Source organism: Desmodus rotundus, chromosome 11, assembly GCF_022682495.2.
Source record: "Desmodus rotundus isolate HL8 chromosome 11, HLdesRot8A.1, whole genome shotgun sequence".
Lineage (NCBI taxonomy): Eukaryota > Metazoa > Chordata > Mammalia > Chiroptera > Phyllostomidae > Desmodus > Desmodus rotundus.
In genome coordinates this window covers 28,983,131-29,003,798 of record NC_071397.1, presented here as the reverse complement: position 1 = coordinate 29,003,798, position 20,668 = coordinate 28,983,131, and the positions used below count along the sequence as shown (strand labels likewise).

At 36.0% G+C, this 20,668-nt stretch overlaps 1 protein-coding gene across 1 annotated transcript in view; it reads left to right on the top strand.

The window, feature by feature from the left end:
• LMBRD1 (LMBR1 domain containing 1) overlaps positions 1-20,668 on the top strand; it is a 108,973-nt gene that overhangs the window by 28,941 nt on the left and 59,364 nt on the right. The window contains exons 4-7 of the mRNA XM_024576616.4: positions 6,197-6,294; positions 9,326-9,393; positions 15,482-15,570; positions 18,656-18,729. Coding sequence (XP_024432384.1) covers positions 6,197-6,294; positions 9,326-9,393; positions 15,482-15,570; positions 18,656-18,729 — 329 coding nt within the window. The remainder of the gene's footprint in view (positions 1-6,196; positions 6,295-9,325; positions 9,394-15,481; positions 15,571-18,655; positions 18,730-20,668) is intronic.

Sequence of the window (20,668 nt, the reverse complement as noted above, 5' to 3'; positions counted from 1 at the left end):
GTTTTAATCGTCATTTTTTAAAATATTCCCTTTAACATTTCATGTAATACTAGTTTGGTAATAATGAACTCCTTTGGTTTTTTTCTTGTCTGGGAAGTTCTTTATCTGCCCTTCAATTCTAAAAAATAGCTTTGCAGTGTAGAGCGATCTTGGCTGTTGGTCCCTGCTTTTCATGACCTTGAATATTTCTTGCCAATCTCTTCAACCTGCAAAGTTTCTTTAGAGAAATCAGCTGACATTCTTATGGGAACTCCCCTGTAGGTAACTAACTGCTTTTCTCCTCCTGCTTTTAAGATTCTCTCTTTAACCTTTGGCATTTTAATTATGATGTGTCTTGGAGTGTGCCCCTTTGCATCCATCTTGTTTGGGTCTCTCTGTGCTTCCTGGACTTGCATGTCTATTTCTTTCACCAAATTAGGGAAGTATTCGTATGTTATTTATTTTCAAAATAGATTTCCAATTTCTTGCTCTTGCTCTTCTCCTTCTGGTACCCCTATGATGTGAATGTTGGAATGCTTGAAGTTGTCCCAAAGGCTGCTTACCATATGTTCATTTTTTGGATTTTTTCTTCTTGTTGTTCTGATTGGTTGTTTTTTGCTTCCTTGTGTTCCAAATCATTGATTTGATTCTCAGCTGCATCCAGTCTACTATTGTTTCCTGTAAATTGTTCTTTGTTTCAGTTAGCGTATCCTTAGTTTCTGACTGGATTATTTTTATGCTGTTGATACTCCTTAGTGATCCTTAGTATCCTTAGTGATACTCCTCACAAAGTTCCTGGAGTATCCTTATAACCAGTGTTTTGAACTCTGCATCTGATAGATTGCTTATCTCCATTTTGTTGAGTATTTTTTTTTTTCATTTGATCTGTTCTTTCACTTGGGCCATGTTTCTTTGTCTCCTCATTTTGGCAGCTTCCCTGTATTTGTTTCTATGTATTAGGTAGAGCTGCTATGACTCTGTGTCTTGGTAGTGTGGCCTAATGTAGTAGGTGTCCTGTAGTGTCCAGTGGCACAGCCTCCTCTATCACCTAAGTTGGGAGGTGCTCACTGCATATGGGCTGAGTACACCCTCTTCTTGTAGTTGAGCCTGGTTGCTCTTGGCAGATCTATGGGAGGAATATTCCCAGGCCAGTCAGCTGGAAGGACCAGCTGTGACCAATGACCGCCAACCTCTGCCTTCTGTGGAGGGTCAGCTGTTGGTGTACAGGGTGGTAGTGCTCCAACTGTCTGTAGCTGACCACTGGTTTTGTAGGCCCTGGGGTTCTTGGGAGGTTCAGGGCAAGGTCAGCCTCCACCTCTGTTTTCCCAGGGCCACCCTGCCTGAGCTATAAAGCAACCTGAGATGGCTGCTACTTGTGCTGGGCTTGGAGATTCCCAGGAAAAGACAGTCTTTAAATCTGGGCTGGCTGCTGCTTGTGCCAGGCCTGGGGCCACTTAGTGAGAGAGGTAGAGGGGCTGTGGGCTCACTGAGGCTCACTGTTGCCTATTTGATAGGATTTAGGAAGCTGTGAACCATGAGCCAATACCAGCCATTCATGTATAAAAGCAGCTTTCATGGGCCCATAAGTTGGGTGGCAGGAAGTCTCTGAGTATCTCCAGGGCAGAGCAAACAGTGTTAGCAAGGTTGATGGAGTCTCAGATACCTCACTAGCCTGCGGCTCTGTGGCTTTGTGGCTCTCTGAGGGAGGGTTCAGAAAAGGGACATTGGCCTCTGCCTGCTTTTCTGTCTGGGAGAAAGCTGTCCCCCAGCTCTTGCCTTGATGCTGGACACTTCAGTTCTTCCCTGTGTGCCACTGGTGCCTTTCACGCTGTTACCCTGGTGCAGGAGCTCAGAGGGAGTGAGTCTGAGTAAGTCCATGTGTGGGTTCTTTAAGGGGAACTGCTTAGGACTCTAGCACTTTCTTCTACTGACTCAATCCCCACTGATTTTTACAGGCAGAAGTTGGAATGTATCTTCCTGGCACTGGAACCCTGGGCTGAGGGGCTTAGTGTGAGGTTGGGATTCTTCACCCACAAAAGCCTCTCCTGAATTTTTATCTACTGCATGTGGACGTGGGACCAGCCCTTTCTGTGTCTCTCTCCCTCCTAACAGTCTGGATAGATGTGTTTTCTTTAATTCCATAGTCATCCGGCTTTCATTCAACTCGATTTCTGATGGTTCTGAGTGTGGGTTGTTCCATATTTTAGTGGTAATTTTTGTGGTTGTGTGAGGAGGCGAACTTTGTTTACCTATGCCACCATCTTGAACAGAAGTCTAAGTATTTCTTTGTTTCTGTTTTTATTTGTAGTTGGGAGGAATAAAGAATGTATAAAAGTTTAAAAGCTTAATTTATCCAAGTTAGTTTTCATGTGAATTATAAACAGTTTTTAAAAGGTAGATTGTTTAATTTGTGTACATTTAAAAGATCATAATTATGTTGCATTGTTTGCCACAGTTTTTGCCCATGTTCTTTTTTTCCGTGGTTCTCTGTTCACTTGTTTATTTAAGTTTTTGATAAGTTTTTTAAAAGATTTTATTTATTTAATTTTAGAGAACAGGAAAGGGAGGGAGAAAGAGATGGAGAGAAATACTGAGGTGTGATACACAACTATTGGTTGCCTCTCACATGCCCCCAGCTGGGGATCTGGCCCACAACCCAAGCATGTGCCCCTAACTGGGAATCAGACCAGCAAACTCTCTGTTCATAGGCCGGCCCTCAAATCCACTGAGCCACACCAGCCAGGGCAATAAGTTGTTTTGAAAAAGATCTTGTTTTGTGAGTTTAATATTTTTTTAGAGAATTTTTTTAAGGGTTTATTTAAGCCAAACTGACCACATATTCTGGGAGCCAGATCTCAAATGTTCCCATGAGTATAATTTTTGCCAATGTCCCTGGTCATGAGGTTTTAAAATGTTTTCTTAACATATTTCTTCGATGTTAGTGAAACAATTCAACCAAATAGTCCCTTTATCTTCTATTTACTAGTAGACTTTTAACAAAAACATTTAAAAGTAAGCAAACTTTATAAAGATGTCAGGATATGAGCGCGTCATCACTCATATCCTGGAGTTAAGACTAATTTTCCCTTGAAGATAGCTGTTAGTTTGAAGTAGAACTTGAAGAGAAACACTTTTCTGTGTTTCTTGGTAGCAGCAGCAGCACTTTTTCCATTTACAGCTGTGTAAGCCCAACTGATGGGAAGCACACACAAGTGTTAACCCAAGTCTGTCTTTATAGTATAACATTTGTGGGTTAAAGGCAGAAACCTTGACACAGAACACTGAGGAAGAACAGTCAGATATCTGGAAGATAGCTCAGAATATGGTGTCAGGGAACCAGAGATTTAGAGCGGTTGTTCCACACGTACTTTGAATCCCAGACTGCTGAGGGGATACTGCAGAGTCACTCAGAATAGCGTGTTCCCCACTTCTTCCAGGTGCTGCTTTCTAGAAACTGTCTTTTTCTGACTCTTCCTACCAGCACGTATGGGAGTGTTGCGTGCTGTACATCCTCGTGTCTCTTTACAGACAGCTGCTGCCCCACCAGCCACTTTCTTGACTTATGTCATGATAGGTTAGTTTTGCCAGTTTTAGAATTTCGTTAAGTTAATAATAGAAAACGGACTCTGGTGTTTAGGGGTGTTTTGTTCAGTATAGGGTCTATAAGATTCATCTTTGACCTATCTGTAACTTCTTTTTTATTGTTATACAGTAGTTATTAAAATAACACTCAGTTTGCTTATCAGTTCACCTGTTGATGGACATTTGGATCATTTCCAGCTTTTGCCACTGTGAGTAATATTGCTGTGAACGTTCTAGTGGCCGTGTTACTTTCACCTGTCTTCAGGGAGGTCTGCGTGTATGGCTGACCCTTGACTAACTGCTGGGAACTAGCCCTTGGGCTGTTCCTTATATTTCTAACTGACAAGGTGGTTTTGTACAGCCGAATATGAACCATGCTGTACTAGGTTGTTTAGATTGTGCAAAACATCATTTATGGTGAATACTTACTTCCTTTGCCTCTTGGCAAGGTCTGTAGTTTTGGTCACCATAGACTGTCAGCCAAGCAGATGTGCCTGTATTACAAGTGCCCAATAAAAAAGCCTTGGAATCTGCAGCTTGAGCAGCTTCTCTGGGCAGAAACACTTTGCACATGTTGTTTCCCTTCAGTACTAGAGAATTAGAATTGTTGGGTCATATGGTAATTATATGTTCAACTTGGTAAGAAACTACTAAACAGTTTCCTACAATGTTGTGCCATTTTATACTCTCTACAGCAAAGTACGGGAATATCAGTTGTTCCACACTCTTGTTACCACCTGGTATTATAAGGTTAATTTTAGCTATTCTTGGGGTCTGTAGTATCTCATTGTGGGTTTAGTTTGTATCTTCCTGATGATGAACAATGATGAGCACCTTCTAAAGTATGCTTTTTGGCCATTTTGTTTATCTTCTCTGATGAAGTATCTGTCTTTTGCCCATTTTAAAAAGAGCCATTTGTATTTTATTGCATTATAAGAATTTTATACCTTGTTATGCTAATTAATATGATGGTAACTTATGCAGTTATAAGATCATTTATCACATAATCTCAGGGATACTAGGAATGTTTATAAAATAGTCATTAGGCTCTTTGGCTGGCTAAAGGCCAAATCCACCAAGTAGTAGAGACATACTGACCTTGAACCTAAACCTTAGTGCATCTCTTTATCAAAGTTTCTGGCCTGTGGTTATCAGCCCACAAACTCTGTTATGCTAATCAGGGTTTTTCCTATTCTATACCAACTATTTGTTTATTTTAATTATAATAGTGGTATGATATTTAGGGCAATTTATAGTCCTGTCCCTTTTATGTTTAATTTTTTTAAGCTTTTAGAATCGTTATTTTATTTACTTTTTTGAATATGTTTATTTCCATTGGGTCTTAGATTTGTAATGGAAATGTTAATACTAACTACTCCCCGATCTAAAGTAGAGACACCAATATTCATTACCCTTAATGATCTACTGTCTGTCCGTTTCTCAAAACATTAAAAGATTGCACAAATTTCACTAAATACCTGTAGTGACAAAATTCAGTATGCTGACAGTCATTTTCTGATTGCTTAGTATAAATGAATTCTGACCTTTCTGTTGGTTATTTAGGGCTTTGTTTGTTCTGTGTTTTTTAGCTATGTTGGATTTAGTGAGGGCTGTTTTATAACTGTCATCCAGATAAATGAGGTATAGTGCTAGCAAGATTAAGATTATGTTTAAAAATTGTATAACCCATATAGTTATTCCTTCCAACAGAATAAATAATTGAGGTTTTATTATACATTACTAACAAATGCTTTCTTTTACAAAGGAGTTTAATGATTATTGTCCTGTGTTTGGTTTACATAATTATACCATTGCTTTGTTTTCTGTGAACTTATGTATAGCAGATACATTTAAATACACAGAAGATTTGAAAAACAGGTTTCTTAGGTAGGTTTGTTAAGTCCCAAAAAGTTGTTTATGCTATTAGTTATACTCTTATCTTTGGCAGTTCAAATTTTAAGTTACATATGAATCAAAAGACATATTTTGATTTGCTGCTGGTTGAGATTATCTCAAATTCAGTAAAATTCATATTAGTTAACTTTGAAGCTAATTTTACTGTTCTATTGTACTTTTCTCTATCTTTGTGTAAGGTAAGTTTCATAACACTGCATATTTGAAATTTAGATTAGGGAAATTATTTTTATTAAAACAACAGTATAATTACAGCTGTTTCTTTAACTTGAGTGCCTGGCAACTGTAACAGTTGTGTCAGCTATACTCGATGTTAAGTTGGAAGGAATATAAAAGTTTTAAGTTCATTTGAATGAGGTAGATGGTTCACAAGAAGTTCTTAGCACCGTGTTGTTGAGTACATAGTAGGAACTCAGATGTTAGCTGCCACAAATGTTATTGGCAGAATTATTGTGTTGATTATTGTTAAAAACTGCTCCATAGCTTACTTGAATTATGCTTTGTTATCTAATAGTGTTATTGATTTCTTGGGACAGGGGTCAGAAAAGGGTAATTTGGATATTACATATACACATAGAATTATGGGTATAGGGGTCAGGTGGGGGAGTGAATTTGCTATGTGAATATATAGATGTAGATACAGATATATATATATATAAATTAAATAGTTTTTAAGTTCATATGTATTTAGTTGAACTCAGTTTATTATTTCTTTCCACAGCCTTATATTCTGTTATATTATTCTGTGTGTTCCTCTGGATTCCTTTTGTCTACTTCTATTATGAAGAAAAGGATGATGATGATACTGGTAAATGCACTGTAAGTATCCTTATTTAGAGGTTTCATTTAGAGGAGGGAATGATGATTTCGTCCTTTTTTAAAAAATTAGGTGACTGAATTTATTCTAGAGCAGTGTTGTGTTGTAGAAATACAAATATATATATACACACACACACGTGCATATTTTTAAATTTTCAGAGAAAGGGGAGGAGCAGGAGAAAGAGAGAGAAAACTATTGATGTGGGAGAGAAACATCTATCCGTTGCCTCTTGTACGCCCTCAACCGGGGACCTGGCCTGCAAACCAGGCACATGCCCTGACTAGAATTCAAAACAGTGATGTTTGTCATCCAACAAAGGATGACATCCAAGCCACTGAGCACACCAGTCAGGGCTAGTATAATAGAAGTATATTTTGAGCCACATGTGAAATTTTAAATGTTCTAGTAGCCACATTAAAATAAGTACTCAGGAACAGTTGAAATTATTTTAATGATATATTCTATTTAATGTTATACGTTCCAAGCATTATCATTTCACTTAGAGTCAAAACATATTATTAATGAGATATTAAATTTCTTTTTCACACTATTTTAAATTTAGAGTATATTTAATACTTACAACACATGCCAGTTGAATTAGCTATATTTCAAGTGCTTAATAGATGCATGTGACTTGTGATTATTGTTTTGGAGCAATTCTAGAGCAGGGGTCAGTAAACTTTTCTGTAAAAGGTGAGGTAGTATTTCAGTCTTTGAGGGCCATATATTCTCTGTCTCAACTACTCAACTCTCCTGTTGTAGTGTGAAAGTGGCTAGAGATGGTACCTAGTGAGCATGATGTGATCCAGTAAAATAGGAGGTGGGCTACATGGGGCCCACAAGGTACAGTTCGCTGACGCCTTTTCTAGGGCACGAAGGAGCACTTGCAGATTGTTCTTACTAATCCAGGAAAACACTGATAACAAAAACCTGATAAATATAGCACATTTGCACGTTCAAAACTTCACACCAGTATCACTAAGTATTGGTATAAACATCTTAACTAAATATTAGCAAATCGAATGCAAGGGTATTTAAAAAATACTTTAATAAAGTATACCTGAGTAGGACCTATCTCTAGTTTGCATGGGTGGTTTAGAACCAGCACATCTATAGAATTTTTTTAACGTTTACTTTTTCTTTCTTTCTTTTTTTTTTTTTTTTTAAGATTTGATTCATTGATTTTTAGAGAGGGAAGGGAGGGAGAAAGAAAGGGAGAGAAACATCAATGTGTGGTTGCCTCTTGCATGCCTTCTACTGGGAACCTGGCCCTCAACCCAGGCATGTGCCCCAACTTGGAATTGAACTGGCCACCCTTTGGTTTGTAGGCTGGCACTCAATCTGCTGAGCCGCACCAGTGGAGGGGCACATCTATTAATGTGTGGTAATTTTATAGATCAAAGAATAAATTGTATGTGGAAAGGTATTTGCCAAAATTGAACATATTTTTCCAATTTAAGGGGAAAATAACAACATAAAAAGAATAAAATGTCTTTTTATTGAGTTAGAGGAATTCATTTTATACTATGTTTGTGTTTTGTATGTAAGTACAAAAACAAATATATTGACTCAAAGGACAGTATTATGCTTAATCATGTTTATTAAAACCTTAAAGCATTTGCATTGAGATCAGGAGCAAGTACATCAACAATATTTTAAATGATCCCCAGAGTGGTAATCAGAGGAAAAAAATAACATGTTTAAATATTTATAAAGAAAGTCAAAATTGTTATTTGCAGATAACCAACCATTCAGCTCTGTATTTGAAAACCCATTGCATGTAATGTGAAGTGACTGAATACAAATTTAATGTTTAAACTTGATGAGATATAAGATCTCTCAATTCACTTTTCTAAAGTACATCTTCTCTGGCTCTTTGGTTGATCTTAATATTCTCCTTACCTTTACGTTATGATTTTTTTCCCCAAAGACTATCTTAACTCTTCTGCAAACAAGAATTTATCACTTGAAGTATGAATTTAACTGTTTTTTAAAGAAATTTTTTTAAAGATTTTATTTATTTATTTTTAGACAGAGGGGAAGGGAGGGAGAAAGAGGGAGAGAAACATCAATGTGTGGTTGCCTCTCACACGCCCCCAAATGTGAACCCAGCCTGCCACCCAGGCATGTGCCCTAACTGGGAATTGAACCAGCGACTCTGGTTTGTAGGCTGGTGCTTAATCCACTGAGTCACACCAGCCAGGGTATGAATTTAACTTTTAAAAGGTCATGTTTAGAGACTTCAATTGGCTGAGAAACATAGTTTTTTCTAACTGATTTAACTTCTTCTTTGAGATTAACTTTTCTTCCATATTTAGAATGTTCATCTTTGTTTTTCTTTATATTTGTATTATGTTGTGGGCACCAAGCAAAATACAGGTTTTAAAGACATGATTTCCCACTTTCAGGTTCTTGTTTAATCACTTGCCAGCTAATGCGACTTACGGCAAGTTGTTTAACCTCTCTGGGCCTCATCTTCTCCAAGTCAGGGTGAGAACATGTATCTCAGGGTTACTGTGAAAATGAAATGAGTTAACATATGTAACGTTTTTAGAACAGTCCCAGTGTGATAATATGTTTTATATATTTCTGCATGTTTTAAAATATATTTTATTTAAATAAATATATATCACATTTTAAATATAATATATACATGGATGTATATTATTCCCCCAAACAGGGTGTGGACATTATAGATTCTAATTGCTTCCTGTTTGGGGGAATATTTTATTAAATATTCTAATAATTTTAATAGAGATGTCCATTGGAGAATTAATTATGCTGTAAGTGTACTGCTTTTCACAAGTTCTAACCATTGAAAAGATTTTAAGTCCAGTGTAGTTTGCAAAGACACTTAAGATGTGGCATATGCATTGTTTTTCTTTAAAGTTTAAGATTTTTTTAACAAGGGAAACTCTACAGAGGGAATATAAGTGTACATTTGATGTGAAAATACTGTTATATTGTGACAATGCTATTGTATTTTAAAGATCTTACTAAATGGTATACATTTTCCCCTCTGCCATCTAGCAAATTAAAACGGCACTTAAATATACACTGGGGTTTGCTGTGATTTGCGCACTTCTTCTTTTAATTGGGTAAGTGTTGATCCCCGCCACCCCCGAAGAATAAAAATAGTGTTATTTTAATGATTAAAAAAATGTAAAAAAGTAAACAAAACACCTTTTATGGCACCACCAAGCAGTGACCACAATTAACCTTTTTGCTCGTATTGTTTTATTTAGACATTTTCTATGTGATAAGGTACATGCAAGTGTACCCACCCATCCATACACCCTCCGTGTTGTAATTTTACACAAATGTGATTATATTCTATGTAATTTTTGATAATCTACTTGTTGAAATATGGTAGGCATCTTTTCAGAATAATGTAGATCCATCAATTTTGTCTGTGTTGCATTTCCTTAAGATATAACAATTTATTTGATCTTTTAGTGTTGATTACTTTGACATTTATGATGCTTGCAATTGTCCCATTCTTATAAACAATACTTTGATGAAAATTCTTATTTGTACATCTTTTTAGATTTGACACATCAGTTTTTAAATTGTTGAATTAATCTTTCAATGACTTTTTCCCTCAGTTCATTTTCCTTAACTTTATACTAACGTTAATAAAGTTGTGCACATTTTTAATACATTTAAAATTTCTCTTTGGAAAGTATTTGTCCTTTTTAATATAAGACATTTATTTTTATTTAAATAAGTCTTGATTCTTTTTTATGTTAGGAAATATATGAGGTGCTAATCAGTTTTTTAAAGTTTCTGCTTAATATTTGGTTTTAGAAGTTTCAATAAATGAAAATGTTCATGTATTGAATACAGTCTGTGATGGGGATAAAACTGGTCAGTAACTTTTTGTAGTGCCAGGCGTTCTTAGAATGCAGATGTCTTGTACTCAAGGCATATTTGCAATTCCCTTTGCCTGCCTACATGTGTCATGAAAAAGTACTTTTTGAAAGGATGCTTTTTAGTGGTTTCACTACTTATTTTAGCTACTGAATATATTTTTGAAAGTTGTTTTTGGCCTTTTGGAGAAAGCTAAGTCTAGTTATGTTCATTTGTTTTGTTAATGTGGAGATCACTTGTCTGTAAACCTAAATTATCTAGAACAGAGATTAGCAAACTTTTCTCTAAGGGCAGATAGTAAGTATTTTAGATTAGAGGGTGATGTGGTCTCTGTGGCTACTCTATTGCTCAACTCTCCTCTTACAGCTCTAAAGTAGTTGCAGACAGTACATAAAATGACGTGACGTGAGTTCCCATAAAGCTTTATTTGCAAACTCGGGCAGTCAGTAGTTTGCCAATCCCTGACTTAGAGCATGACTGAGAACCATTCATTAAACCGTACATCTTTACAAGGACCAGAATATCTGTCTGAGACAAAAGGAATGCTTAAGTTTATTCTAAAATTTACTCGTCTTTTTTTTATGGGAGATCACCTTAAGTTCTCATTTACAAAGTTTACATTTTGCACAATTCTAATAAGTTTGAACTGATTCTCTAGATGATATTTATTTATTTAGAAGCAGCATATTAAAAGTGAAGCAAATGGTTTCTTGGAAATACACTAATAACAAGGAGCAAAAGTTTGACTAGATGTTTTGAGCAATGTAACATTCACTTATTTTCTGTATATTTATTGTATACCTGTTACGTTTCAGACGCTGTAAAAGGTGCTGGCGAAACAGCAGTTAACAGAAAAGACAACTCCTCCTATCATGGAGCAGACATTCAGGACGGGGTTAGAGGGGCAGAGAAAGAAAATATACAAAAAGTAGTTTGTGTCGGGAATTACAATTATGAAATTACAATTATGAAATTGTAGTGAAGACAATGCTGAGAGGGTAGTATTTGAGAAGACACGTGAAGGAAGAGAGGGAGCCATGAACATATGTGTGGGAAAGAGCATTCTAGTCAGAGAAGAGTAAGTGACATTCTCTTAGGCAGGAAAGAGTCTGGTATGTTCAGAACAAAGTGAGGAAAGTAGTGTAGCTGGAGTGGAATGAATGGAGGCTGGAGTAGCTGAAGGTACGGTCAGAGGTTACTAGAGCTGCCAGATTTAGTAGGGCATCAGAGGCCATTGTAAAGACTTTGGTATTTTTTCTGAGGGAGCTGGGAAGCTATTGGAGGGGTTTTATAATTGAGTGACGTGATCTGACCTTTTGAAAGAATCTCTGGGTAGTGTTTTGAGATTTGTCTTTATGGGGTAAGGATAGAAACATGAGATCTGTTAGGAAGCTATTGTGATAACCTAGACAAGACACGATGGCTGCAGTAGTAATTTGTGCCTGTAATTTGGAGAGAGAGATAGCAGGATTTTCTGATAGGCCTGATGAGAGAAAGAGGAATTGGGAATGTGCCTGGAATTAGCCAAACTACAAAGTTTGAGGAACACTTTTCTCACTTTTGATAAAGAACTGCAATTTTGAGGTGTTTATAAAATCACCCTCAGGTTTGATAATTCTCTAGAAGGATTCACAGAACTCACTGGAGGCAATTAAACTCATGGTTACTATTTATTACAGGTAAAGGATATCGGCTAAAATCAACTAAAAGAAGAAATGCATAGGACACAGTCTGGGAGGATTCCAAATATAAAGCTTTTGTTATTCTTAGCACATGCCACATTTCTGGCATCGACCTGTGACAATATGCACTTAGTAGTGCCAACCAGGGAAGCTCACACTAGCCTTGGTGCTCAGAATTTTTATTGGGATGCTGTTATGCAGTCATGTATGATTTATTGATTGCCTACATGGTTATCTCAGCCTCCTGGTCAAGGGATGCCACCTGAACCAATCTTCCCACCCTAAATCACGTGGTTGGTCTTTCTGTCCCAGTACCTAAGGTTGGGTGTGACCTGCCTGTGCCCTAAAGGAAGGCACTCCTTATCAGGTGTGACTCAGATTAACTCTCAGAACCCTAGGCAAAATTAAGACCTCTTTTTAGGCAAGGCCAGATTCTTTAGTAGTAGGAAGGGTGAAGCCATCATCACCTGAGACAGGCAAATCTGAAGGAGGAGTAGGTTTGGTGGGAGAATATCAGAAGCCTAGTTTGGTTCATGGTAAGTTTTGTAGGCATTCAGGAAGAGATATTGAGTGTGCCCCCAGATCCAGGCACTAGGAAACTCAAATTTTAGTCTATGCTCTTCCAATAGCAGTGTCTATCTCCAGTAAGTTTTATGTTTTGTAAAGTGTGAGAAATAGGACAATGATTGCCAGATATTACTCCCTGTGTCTCCTCCTGGCTTTCTCAATTCCAGGATCCTTTTGCAGTTGAAGTGAGAATGCTGGTTATCAGTGTGTAACAGGCCAGAAGGAATGGCATCCAAAGCACCCATGTAGGTGCAAGGCTTTGATTCAGGTTGGAGGATATTTCCTCTATTGTTATAAGAGGAATAAAAATGAAAAGAGGTGCAGGTAGGTCATAGGTTTGGTGCACAAATGAGAGTTCCTCTCTGATTGGCTCCTATTTTCTCAATGGTATTTGAGGTGGAGGCATCAGCTGGGTCACTGATACAGGGGAGGGTATGTGTGTTCCTGTATTTATTTCACAGTCTGAAGTTTGTGAATAGAAGATTATAGTGTTTTGGTTATCCAGGATGGTGTTCTTCCCATTATCATACGTAAATATTTGAATGAGGTAAGCATTTAGGTTAAGTGATTGACTAACTTTCCTATAATTTTCTTGAAGGTGACATATTCCTAGTTTTTGTTAAATGATATAGTTTTGCTAAAACAGAAGATAATTTAATGGCACAAATGTGTTCTAGGTTTAACTAATTAATGCAGCTAACATTTTTCGAGCACTCCTGTGTTGAGTGTTGTGCGAGGTCTTAGGGTCATGGTCTCTGACCTTCATGCTCATGATGGGTAGAGACGCAAATAGCTTGAGTTGCAGTATTTAAGTGCTCTAATAAGAGATAGATACCAGGTGTTTATCGTGGAGTAGCAAGTTTCTACCCTTGCAGTAGGAATTCTGCCTTGCAGAATCAGGGAAGACCTAAGTGGAAGCAATATTTGGATTGAAAAAGAAGGAGTGGAAGTTAGCAGACTAGAAGAAAAAAGATGAATAGCATGCATAGTGTATTAGTCCACTTAAACTGGCATAAACAATAGACATTTATTTTCTAGAGGGTAGATAGAAGTCCATGATGGAGGTGCTGGCAAGTTGGGTTTCTGGGGAGAGCTCTCTTCCTGGCTGGTGGTCAGCCACCTTCTCAGTGTGTCCTCAGATGATCTTTTCTCTGTGCTGTGACTCAGGGAGAAAGTGCTGTCTGGTATCTCTTTCTCTTATAGGAACACCAGTTCCATGAGACTGACGTCCTACCCTATGACCTCATTTAACTTTTCCTCCTCAAAGGCCTTATATCCAGATACCACCATGTGGAGGTTAGGGCTTCAGCATATGAATTCTGCTGATATAGGGGACCCAGTTAAATCCATAACATACGGTAACTGAGAGGCTGAATATGTGCAGAATGACATAAAAAATGTGAATCCAAACCCTCCTTTGCCTCAGTACAATAAAAAAGTATAATGTGACATTTAAAGTGTTTGTGTGGACAAATGACAGACCATGACATATAAAGTTTAAGAAATTTTGAGTTTTATCCTGCTTGGCAATTAAAGGACAATGAAGATGTGTATATATTTGTGAATGTGAACCATGAAAGTAAATATATATGAATTTGTTTTAAGAGTTACAACACTATGAAGGATGATTCATTGAAAGGGTCATTTGGGAGTTGAGTTGCAGAAGTGAAATATAAATGGTAGACAGGAAGACCATTTAGGTAACCATTACCTAATCAGTTTGGTAATCATTGTAAGAGTTAGGTGAGAGATGAGGGTCTTAACTCTAGCAGTTGCAAAGAACAGAGCGGAAGAGACAGGTAAGCTATTTGGAAGATAAATATGATTTGGTGACTGAGTGTAGGAGGTGAAAATCCTATTTTCAATTCTGCTGAATTATTATATTTTCATATCTACTGAAATTTATTAGTCTTTCCTTTGTCTCTTCCTGAAGAAATAATTTGTATTAAGGTTACTCACTGAGTCAGATTGGGTGTAAAATATTTTTACTAAGTAGTTTGCAGTTTTACTATTTTCAAAAGTGTAAAAGCAGTTTATAATTTTGGAAGGCTCCAGTTCTTATCTTGATCTAACATGTGTGTCTTTGAAAGCTGACATACTCTATTCATTTTTTCGAGAGGGACTGAGATTAAAAAAATATCTATACCTTTCTACCACACAAATCTTCTTATAGTGAGAATCCTTAACCACTAATGTATTGTTGAATTTATTCATCATTTCCTCTTTACAAGAGGGTAGACCTTACTGCTTTGCTTACAATGAAAATTAGCTTGAAGAGAGGCAGCATTAGAGTTGCTTCTTATGTTCCTCTTTGATTGTCCTCACTTGCAGTCTAAGGGATACTCAGCCCTTTACCTTAGTGTCTTGATTGTCTTCTAGTTTCTGAGCTAGATAATAAAGTGACTGTCTTCCTCCCTCCTTCCCTTCCATTTTTGCCCAGTCTAAGCTCCTAGAGCAGTCCTAGGAAGCTAGCTGTCTCTCTTATTACCATGCTCCCCCTTCACCTGTGGATTGAAAAATAAATAGAAACTACTTTGATTTTGTGGACTAGGTAGAATCTTGCAAGACACGGAAAAATACTAAGAAGAAAGTAAAACTCATCGCTAATCCCACAATGAGATATTTACTGTTTATTCTGATATTTTTCCTTTCTATTCTTTTCTATGCATATAAATATATTGAACTCATTACATATATTTATATTCTGTTTTCCTGGTTTAGTACAGAGATTCTTAACCTTTTTTATGCCAAGGAGCTTTTTGACCCCCTTTAGTGTATGGCTTCTTCTCAAGATATTTTTGACTGTGGAAAATAAATAGGATTACAAAGGATACTATTACTGAATTCAGTAATAAAACTATTAAAACAAATTTGTGATATAGTAAACACATACGTAAGAAACTTCTCACACCCTCTGTATGTGGTACAGATTTGATTTGCTAATTCTTTTTTGGGGGAAGTTGATCTTTGTTTAACAAAATTACTAAAAATTGAGTTTCAGACTATATCTTTTTATTTGACCTTTTATCTTTTTTAAAACCATTAAACAGAGCTGTTTTCTTTGTAGTGCCTTTGTTCCATTGAATGTTCCCAATAACAAAAATTCCACAGAGTGGGAAAAAGTGAAATTCTTATTTGAAGAACTTGGAAGTAGTCGTAAGTATTCTTAAAAAAAATCCATAATAATTCATATTTCACAACCTTTGGGACTTTTTGAGTAGCCTGTTTTTGCCCTGTTAAGAATTTTTCAGCCCTGGCTGGTGTGGTTTAGTGGATTGAGCTCTGGCCTGCAAACCAAAAAGGTCACTGGTTTGATTCACGGTCAGGGCACATGCCTGGGTTGCGGGCAGGTCCCCAGTTGGGGGCATGTGAGAGGCAACCGATTGATGTTTCTCTCCTTCTTTCTCTCTCCTTTCTCCTCTCTCTACAAAATAAATAAATTCTTTAAAATATATAAAAAAATAAAGATTTTTTTCAATTTGTAGTCAAAAGTATTCTAGACAAATTAGGAGGTTTATGTTGTTAAGATTCACTTTTAGTCATGTAGCTATTAAGTAACTAGTCTCTTGACTTCTTCATTTTACTTTGTTGAGAAAATATCTTCAAAGTATTTTAACAATGAAGATATAATTACTGTGCAGTTTGTAATTCACTTTGGATAATGTAGAAAAATATTTTATTTATTTTGAGAGAGAGGAAGGGAGAAAGAGAAGGAGAGAAACATCGATGTGTGAGAGATACATCAATCGGTTGCCTGTTGCTCGTCCCCAACTGGGGACCTGGCCTGCCACCCAGGCATGTGCCCTGACTAGGAATTGAACTGGTGACCTTTTGCAACCTTCTGGTTCCCATGGACGTCAAAGCTCAATCCACTGAGCCACACCAGCCCGGGTCAGAAAACTATTTTAAAGAAATGTGCTAGATAATTGGTTTTTAAAAATATTAATGAACCCTGTGGCAGAACCCTACATTGCTGTTTGATCATGATTAAGTAATCATTTATAAGTGTCAGAAATTTCCTGTGAATTAACTAATATTTTATCAGTTTACCTCATCAGAACATTTTGGAGTTGCTTTTCTAGAAGGTTTCTTTTATCTTTTTTTTTTTTTAAATTGTTGTTCAAGTACAGTTTTCTGCCTTTTCCTCCCACCCCCTCCCCACCACCCCAGAGCTCCCCACCTCCCTTCCCTATTTCCACCTGCCCCCTTGTTTTTGTCCATGTGTCCTTTATAGTTGTTCCTGTAAACCCTTTACCCTTTTCCCCCATTATCCCCTCCCACCTCCCCTCTGGTTACTGTCAGCCTGTTGAGGGTATCTTTACTTAATCAATATAACCTAAGTTTTTAGAGGACAACCAAATAGGCTCAGGAGGTTAGGTTAGGGAAGTTGTTCACTCACTGAAAAATACAGTTGGCATTAGAAACTGATATCAACTAAGAATGTGTACTTATTACTCAGAATTTTATGTGCATTTGAACATAATAACTTACTTTTAAAACTAGAGTATTTATTTTATAAACAAGCTGAGAATTTTTATTGCTTTTGTATTCTTTTGTATAGGTACTGTACATCCTTTGATCAGCATTTCTTTCTTTATCCAAATACAGTATTAAACAATGATTAAATTAAGTCTTGGAATCCTTGCCATACAACTTCTTAATATTCTTGCTGTCCATTTAAGATTTCATTGTGTAAACTGTGGTCCATTAATATCTTGCTGATACCAGCAAGAATAAGGATAGCAGGCCTGGCATCTAGTAATACTGAATTGTCAGGATTTATGCACCTGATCCTATTGCTGAGAAATAAATTGCTGCCTTTCTTGAAGTTAACTCTTTCAAGTCTCTTGAATAGTTACTCTACTCTTCCGCCCTAAACATTTTTCTATAAGTAATCCTAGTTTTTTAGGTAGCATTATTATAATTTCTGTAATATTCTCCTTAGTCTTAACATTATGTTTTTAATCTCACATCTTAACACCATATCCTAGAGTACATTTTACTTACCACTGTTAGTGACATTAACTTTAAATGGGCTGAATATGTTATCATAAAGCTCCATTTTATCAAGTCTAACATGCATTTTTTTTCACACTTTTATATCCTTCATTTGGGGATGTATTTTATACATGATGGTAAATATCTTAAAATTGCTATCAGCCAAATGCCAGACCTCTCATAGTCATATGAATACCTTCTGTTGATATTCCTAGTAGGATCAAGAAAATAATAGCATGAATGTCTTTGACTTGATAAAATGTAGTATTTTTAGTTTTTAAAAAAATAAGGCTTAGAAATTTGCCTTGCATGATTTGTGAATGTGTTAATATGCTCTCTGCAAATGTTATATAAAAACTGAGATGAGGGTTTTAAGAAGGTAAATTATTTTAATTTTACAGTGTTATTATTTATGAAAAGGTTCATATTGATTCATTAAGTTAATCAAAATTTTATTTAGTTCCACTGGGCCTACATTTTAACTAGATTGATTAAAAAAATTAGTATTACTCCCGTTTAAGAATACTCAAATTTGCATAGTATTTTATCGCATAATCTGGTATATTTGTTTGAAAGTGTCACCCCTGCTCTTCACTCATTGGCTTTGGATTTCTGAAATCTAACTTGTTAACATCGTTTTTCTGTTTTGGTGTTATGTTTTTCTAGTTTCTGTTTGCTTTTTTTTTTTTTTTCCGTGCCAGGTGGGTAGGTTATCTCCTTTCAAGTTAAAAAGTGAAATGAACTTTTTAAGATTTTAGTTTTAGGCTATATATTAAACATTTATATGAAAATTCATAATAAAGAAATTAGGAGTATCAAGATTGAGGGGAGAGGGGAGAAAGGGCCAGGCTCAGTGGCTTTCCTGTGTAATGTTATTTCTCACGATCTGCCATTGAAAAAGACTAGAAAATTAAAATTTTTTGCTATCTTTTGAATATCTAATATTTTGCTAATTTCACTTAGGCTCAAAAATGAGTAATATTCCTCTTTAATTTTAAGAGGTGAAGGAAAAAAAATCTTAGTCTGAAAGATCTTTTATAAATCAATTTGTGAAGAGCCCTTTAAAAATACTTTCCTCCAATTGGAGTTTTAGCACTTCAAGGATGAGGGAACACATACTGGTTTATTATTTCAAAATGTGTAACAAACCCACTTTTTACTTTTTTATACTGATTTGTTACATATAAACATTTGAAAAGTATATCTCTACTTTTTTTAAGTGGTTTTTTTTTTTCCTTTGCAGATGGTTTAGCTGCCTTGTCATTTTCCATTAGTTCTCTGACCTTGATTGGAATGTTGGCAGCTATAACTTACACAGTAAGTATTGTATGATGGTGAGTTAAAATTTGAGAATCACTTTATGAAGCAATTATTTTTACCTTAGTCATATACAGGGTGGGGCAAAAGTAGGTTTAGAGTTGTGAGTATATGAAACAAAATTTATTCTTGTATTGTTATTTATTTATTATTGTATTTTCAATACAAACAACTGTAAACCTACTTTTGCCCCGCTGTGTATTGAGTTTAATTCCTGTTTCTTTAATATTTTAGTGCTTCCTTCTTCATTTTTTCTTGTTTATTTAATAAGAGGGTTAAGTTTTAACTACTAAGTCACAATCATTTTATCTGTATTTGTGAAATTTAATACTCAGAAACAAATGTTACAACTCATGAACCTTGAAGGTTATATACCATGCATATAATAGATTCAGTGATATATAAGCATATTAGAACTCTGAACCACAGATCAGTATCTATTACTGATTCAGTAGATTTATCCTACTTGGGGGTTATAAGGCTTTTAAAATCAGATATTTTACATAGCTTGATATATCAGCTTGGTTCTCTGAAAGATTCTCTGAAATCGAATCTTATACTCTCAGAGACTGATTTCTTTTAATCTTCCTGGAAATGGTAAGGTAAGAATTATACAGCCTGACAAACTTGCATATAGACTGTTTTTTGAGATTTTTTGCTCAAATTATAGAGGAAAAGCCAATAATAAATGCTTCATTACCTATCTCCCAAAAGAGAGTTGTTCAGGAAGCTTTAAATTATCTGGAATCTTTTCAGAATAATGGATTTTATGTTGAGAACATTCTTGATTCTTGCAAAGATGGAAAATACTGGTTTTTAAAGAAAACCTTTTTGATATCTTTTTAAAGATTTTATTTATTTTTATTTTTTAGAGAGAGGGGAAGGGAGGGGGAAAAAGAGGGAGAGAGACATCTATCAGTTGCCTCTCTCATGTCCACAGCAGGAGACCTGGCTCACAACCCGGGCATGTGCCCTGACTAGGAATCGAACTGGAGACCTTTCGGTTTGCAGGTCTATGTTCAGTCCACTGAGCCACACCAGTTAGCGCTCCTTTTTGATATTTTAAAAAATATATCTTCCTTTAAACATAAAAGAAATGGGCTACTAGTATAATAGAATCTAGTTTTTTTTTTTACATAATCAAGTGTCATAATTTATAATGAATTCTACAATATATGCATGTTAATATATTTCTGGTGCTTAGTTGGGCACCTCAGTTTTATTATTCATTTCAATTTTGTTTTTTTCATGTATTATTATACAAGGAATTTGCTTTCTGATATCTAGGTAATTATCCTCCCATGTCACAGAATATACGTATAGCACATGAGTTATTTGTCTTTTAAGAAGCAATCAACAATTAATAACAAATTAGAAGTTAGACCTGGACTGTAATTATGATTCTGTGACAGATTTGTTATTCTGAGCTTGGGGTTTGTCTTTTAACCTATCAGGTCAATGTCTTCCCTATTAAATGAGGATAGAAAATGCCTCTTAGGACTTTTGAAGGGCAGATGATACTGTTTGTAAAAGTGCTTTGAAAACTTATACCCTTTGCAACAGCATGGATGGAACTGGAGAGCATTATGCTAAGCGAAATAAGCCAGGTGGTGAGGGACAACTACCATATGATCTCACCTTTAACCGGAACATAATCAACAAAAGAAAAAAGCAAACAAAATATAACCAGAGACATTGAAATTAAGAACAATCTAACAATAACCAGAGGGGAGTGGGGAGGGGCTAGTGGGGAGAGGGGATTACAGGAACTACCATAAAGGACACATGGACAAAATCAAGGGGGAGGGTGGAGGCATGGGAGGGAGGTGGGTTCGGCTGGGGTGGGGTGGAGGGATGGGGAGAAAAAGCAGACAAATGTAATTGAGTAACAAATATTTTTTTTAAAAAGTGCTTTGAAAACTAAAGGAGAAATGAATAT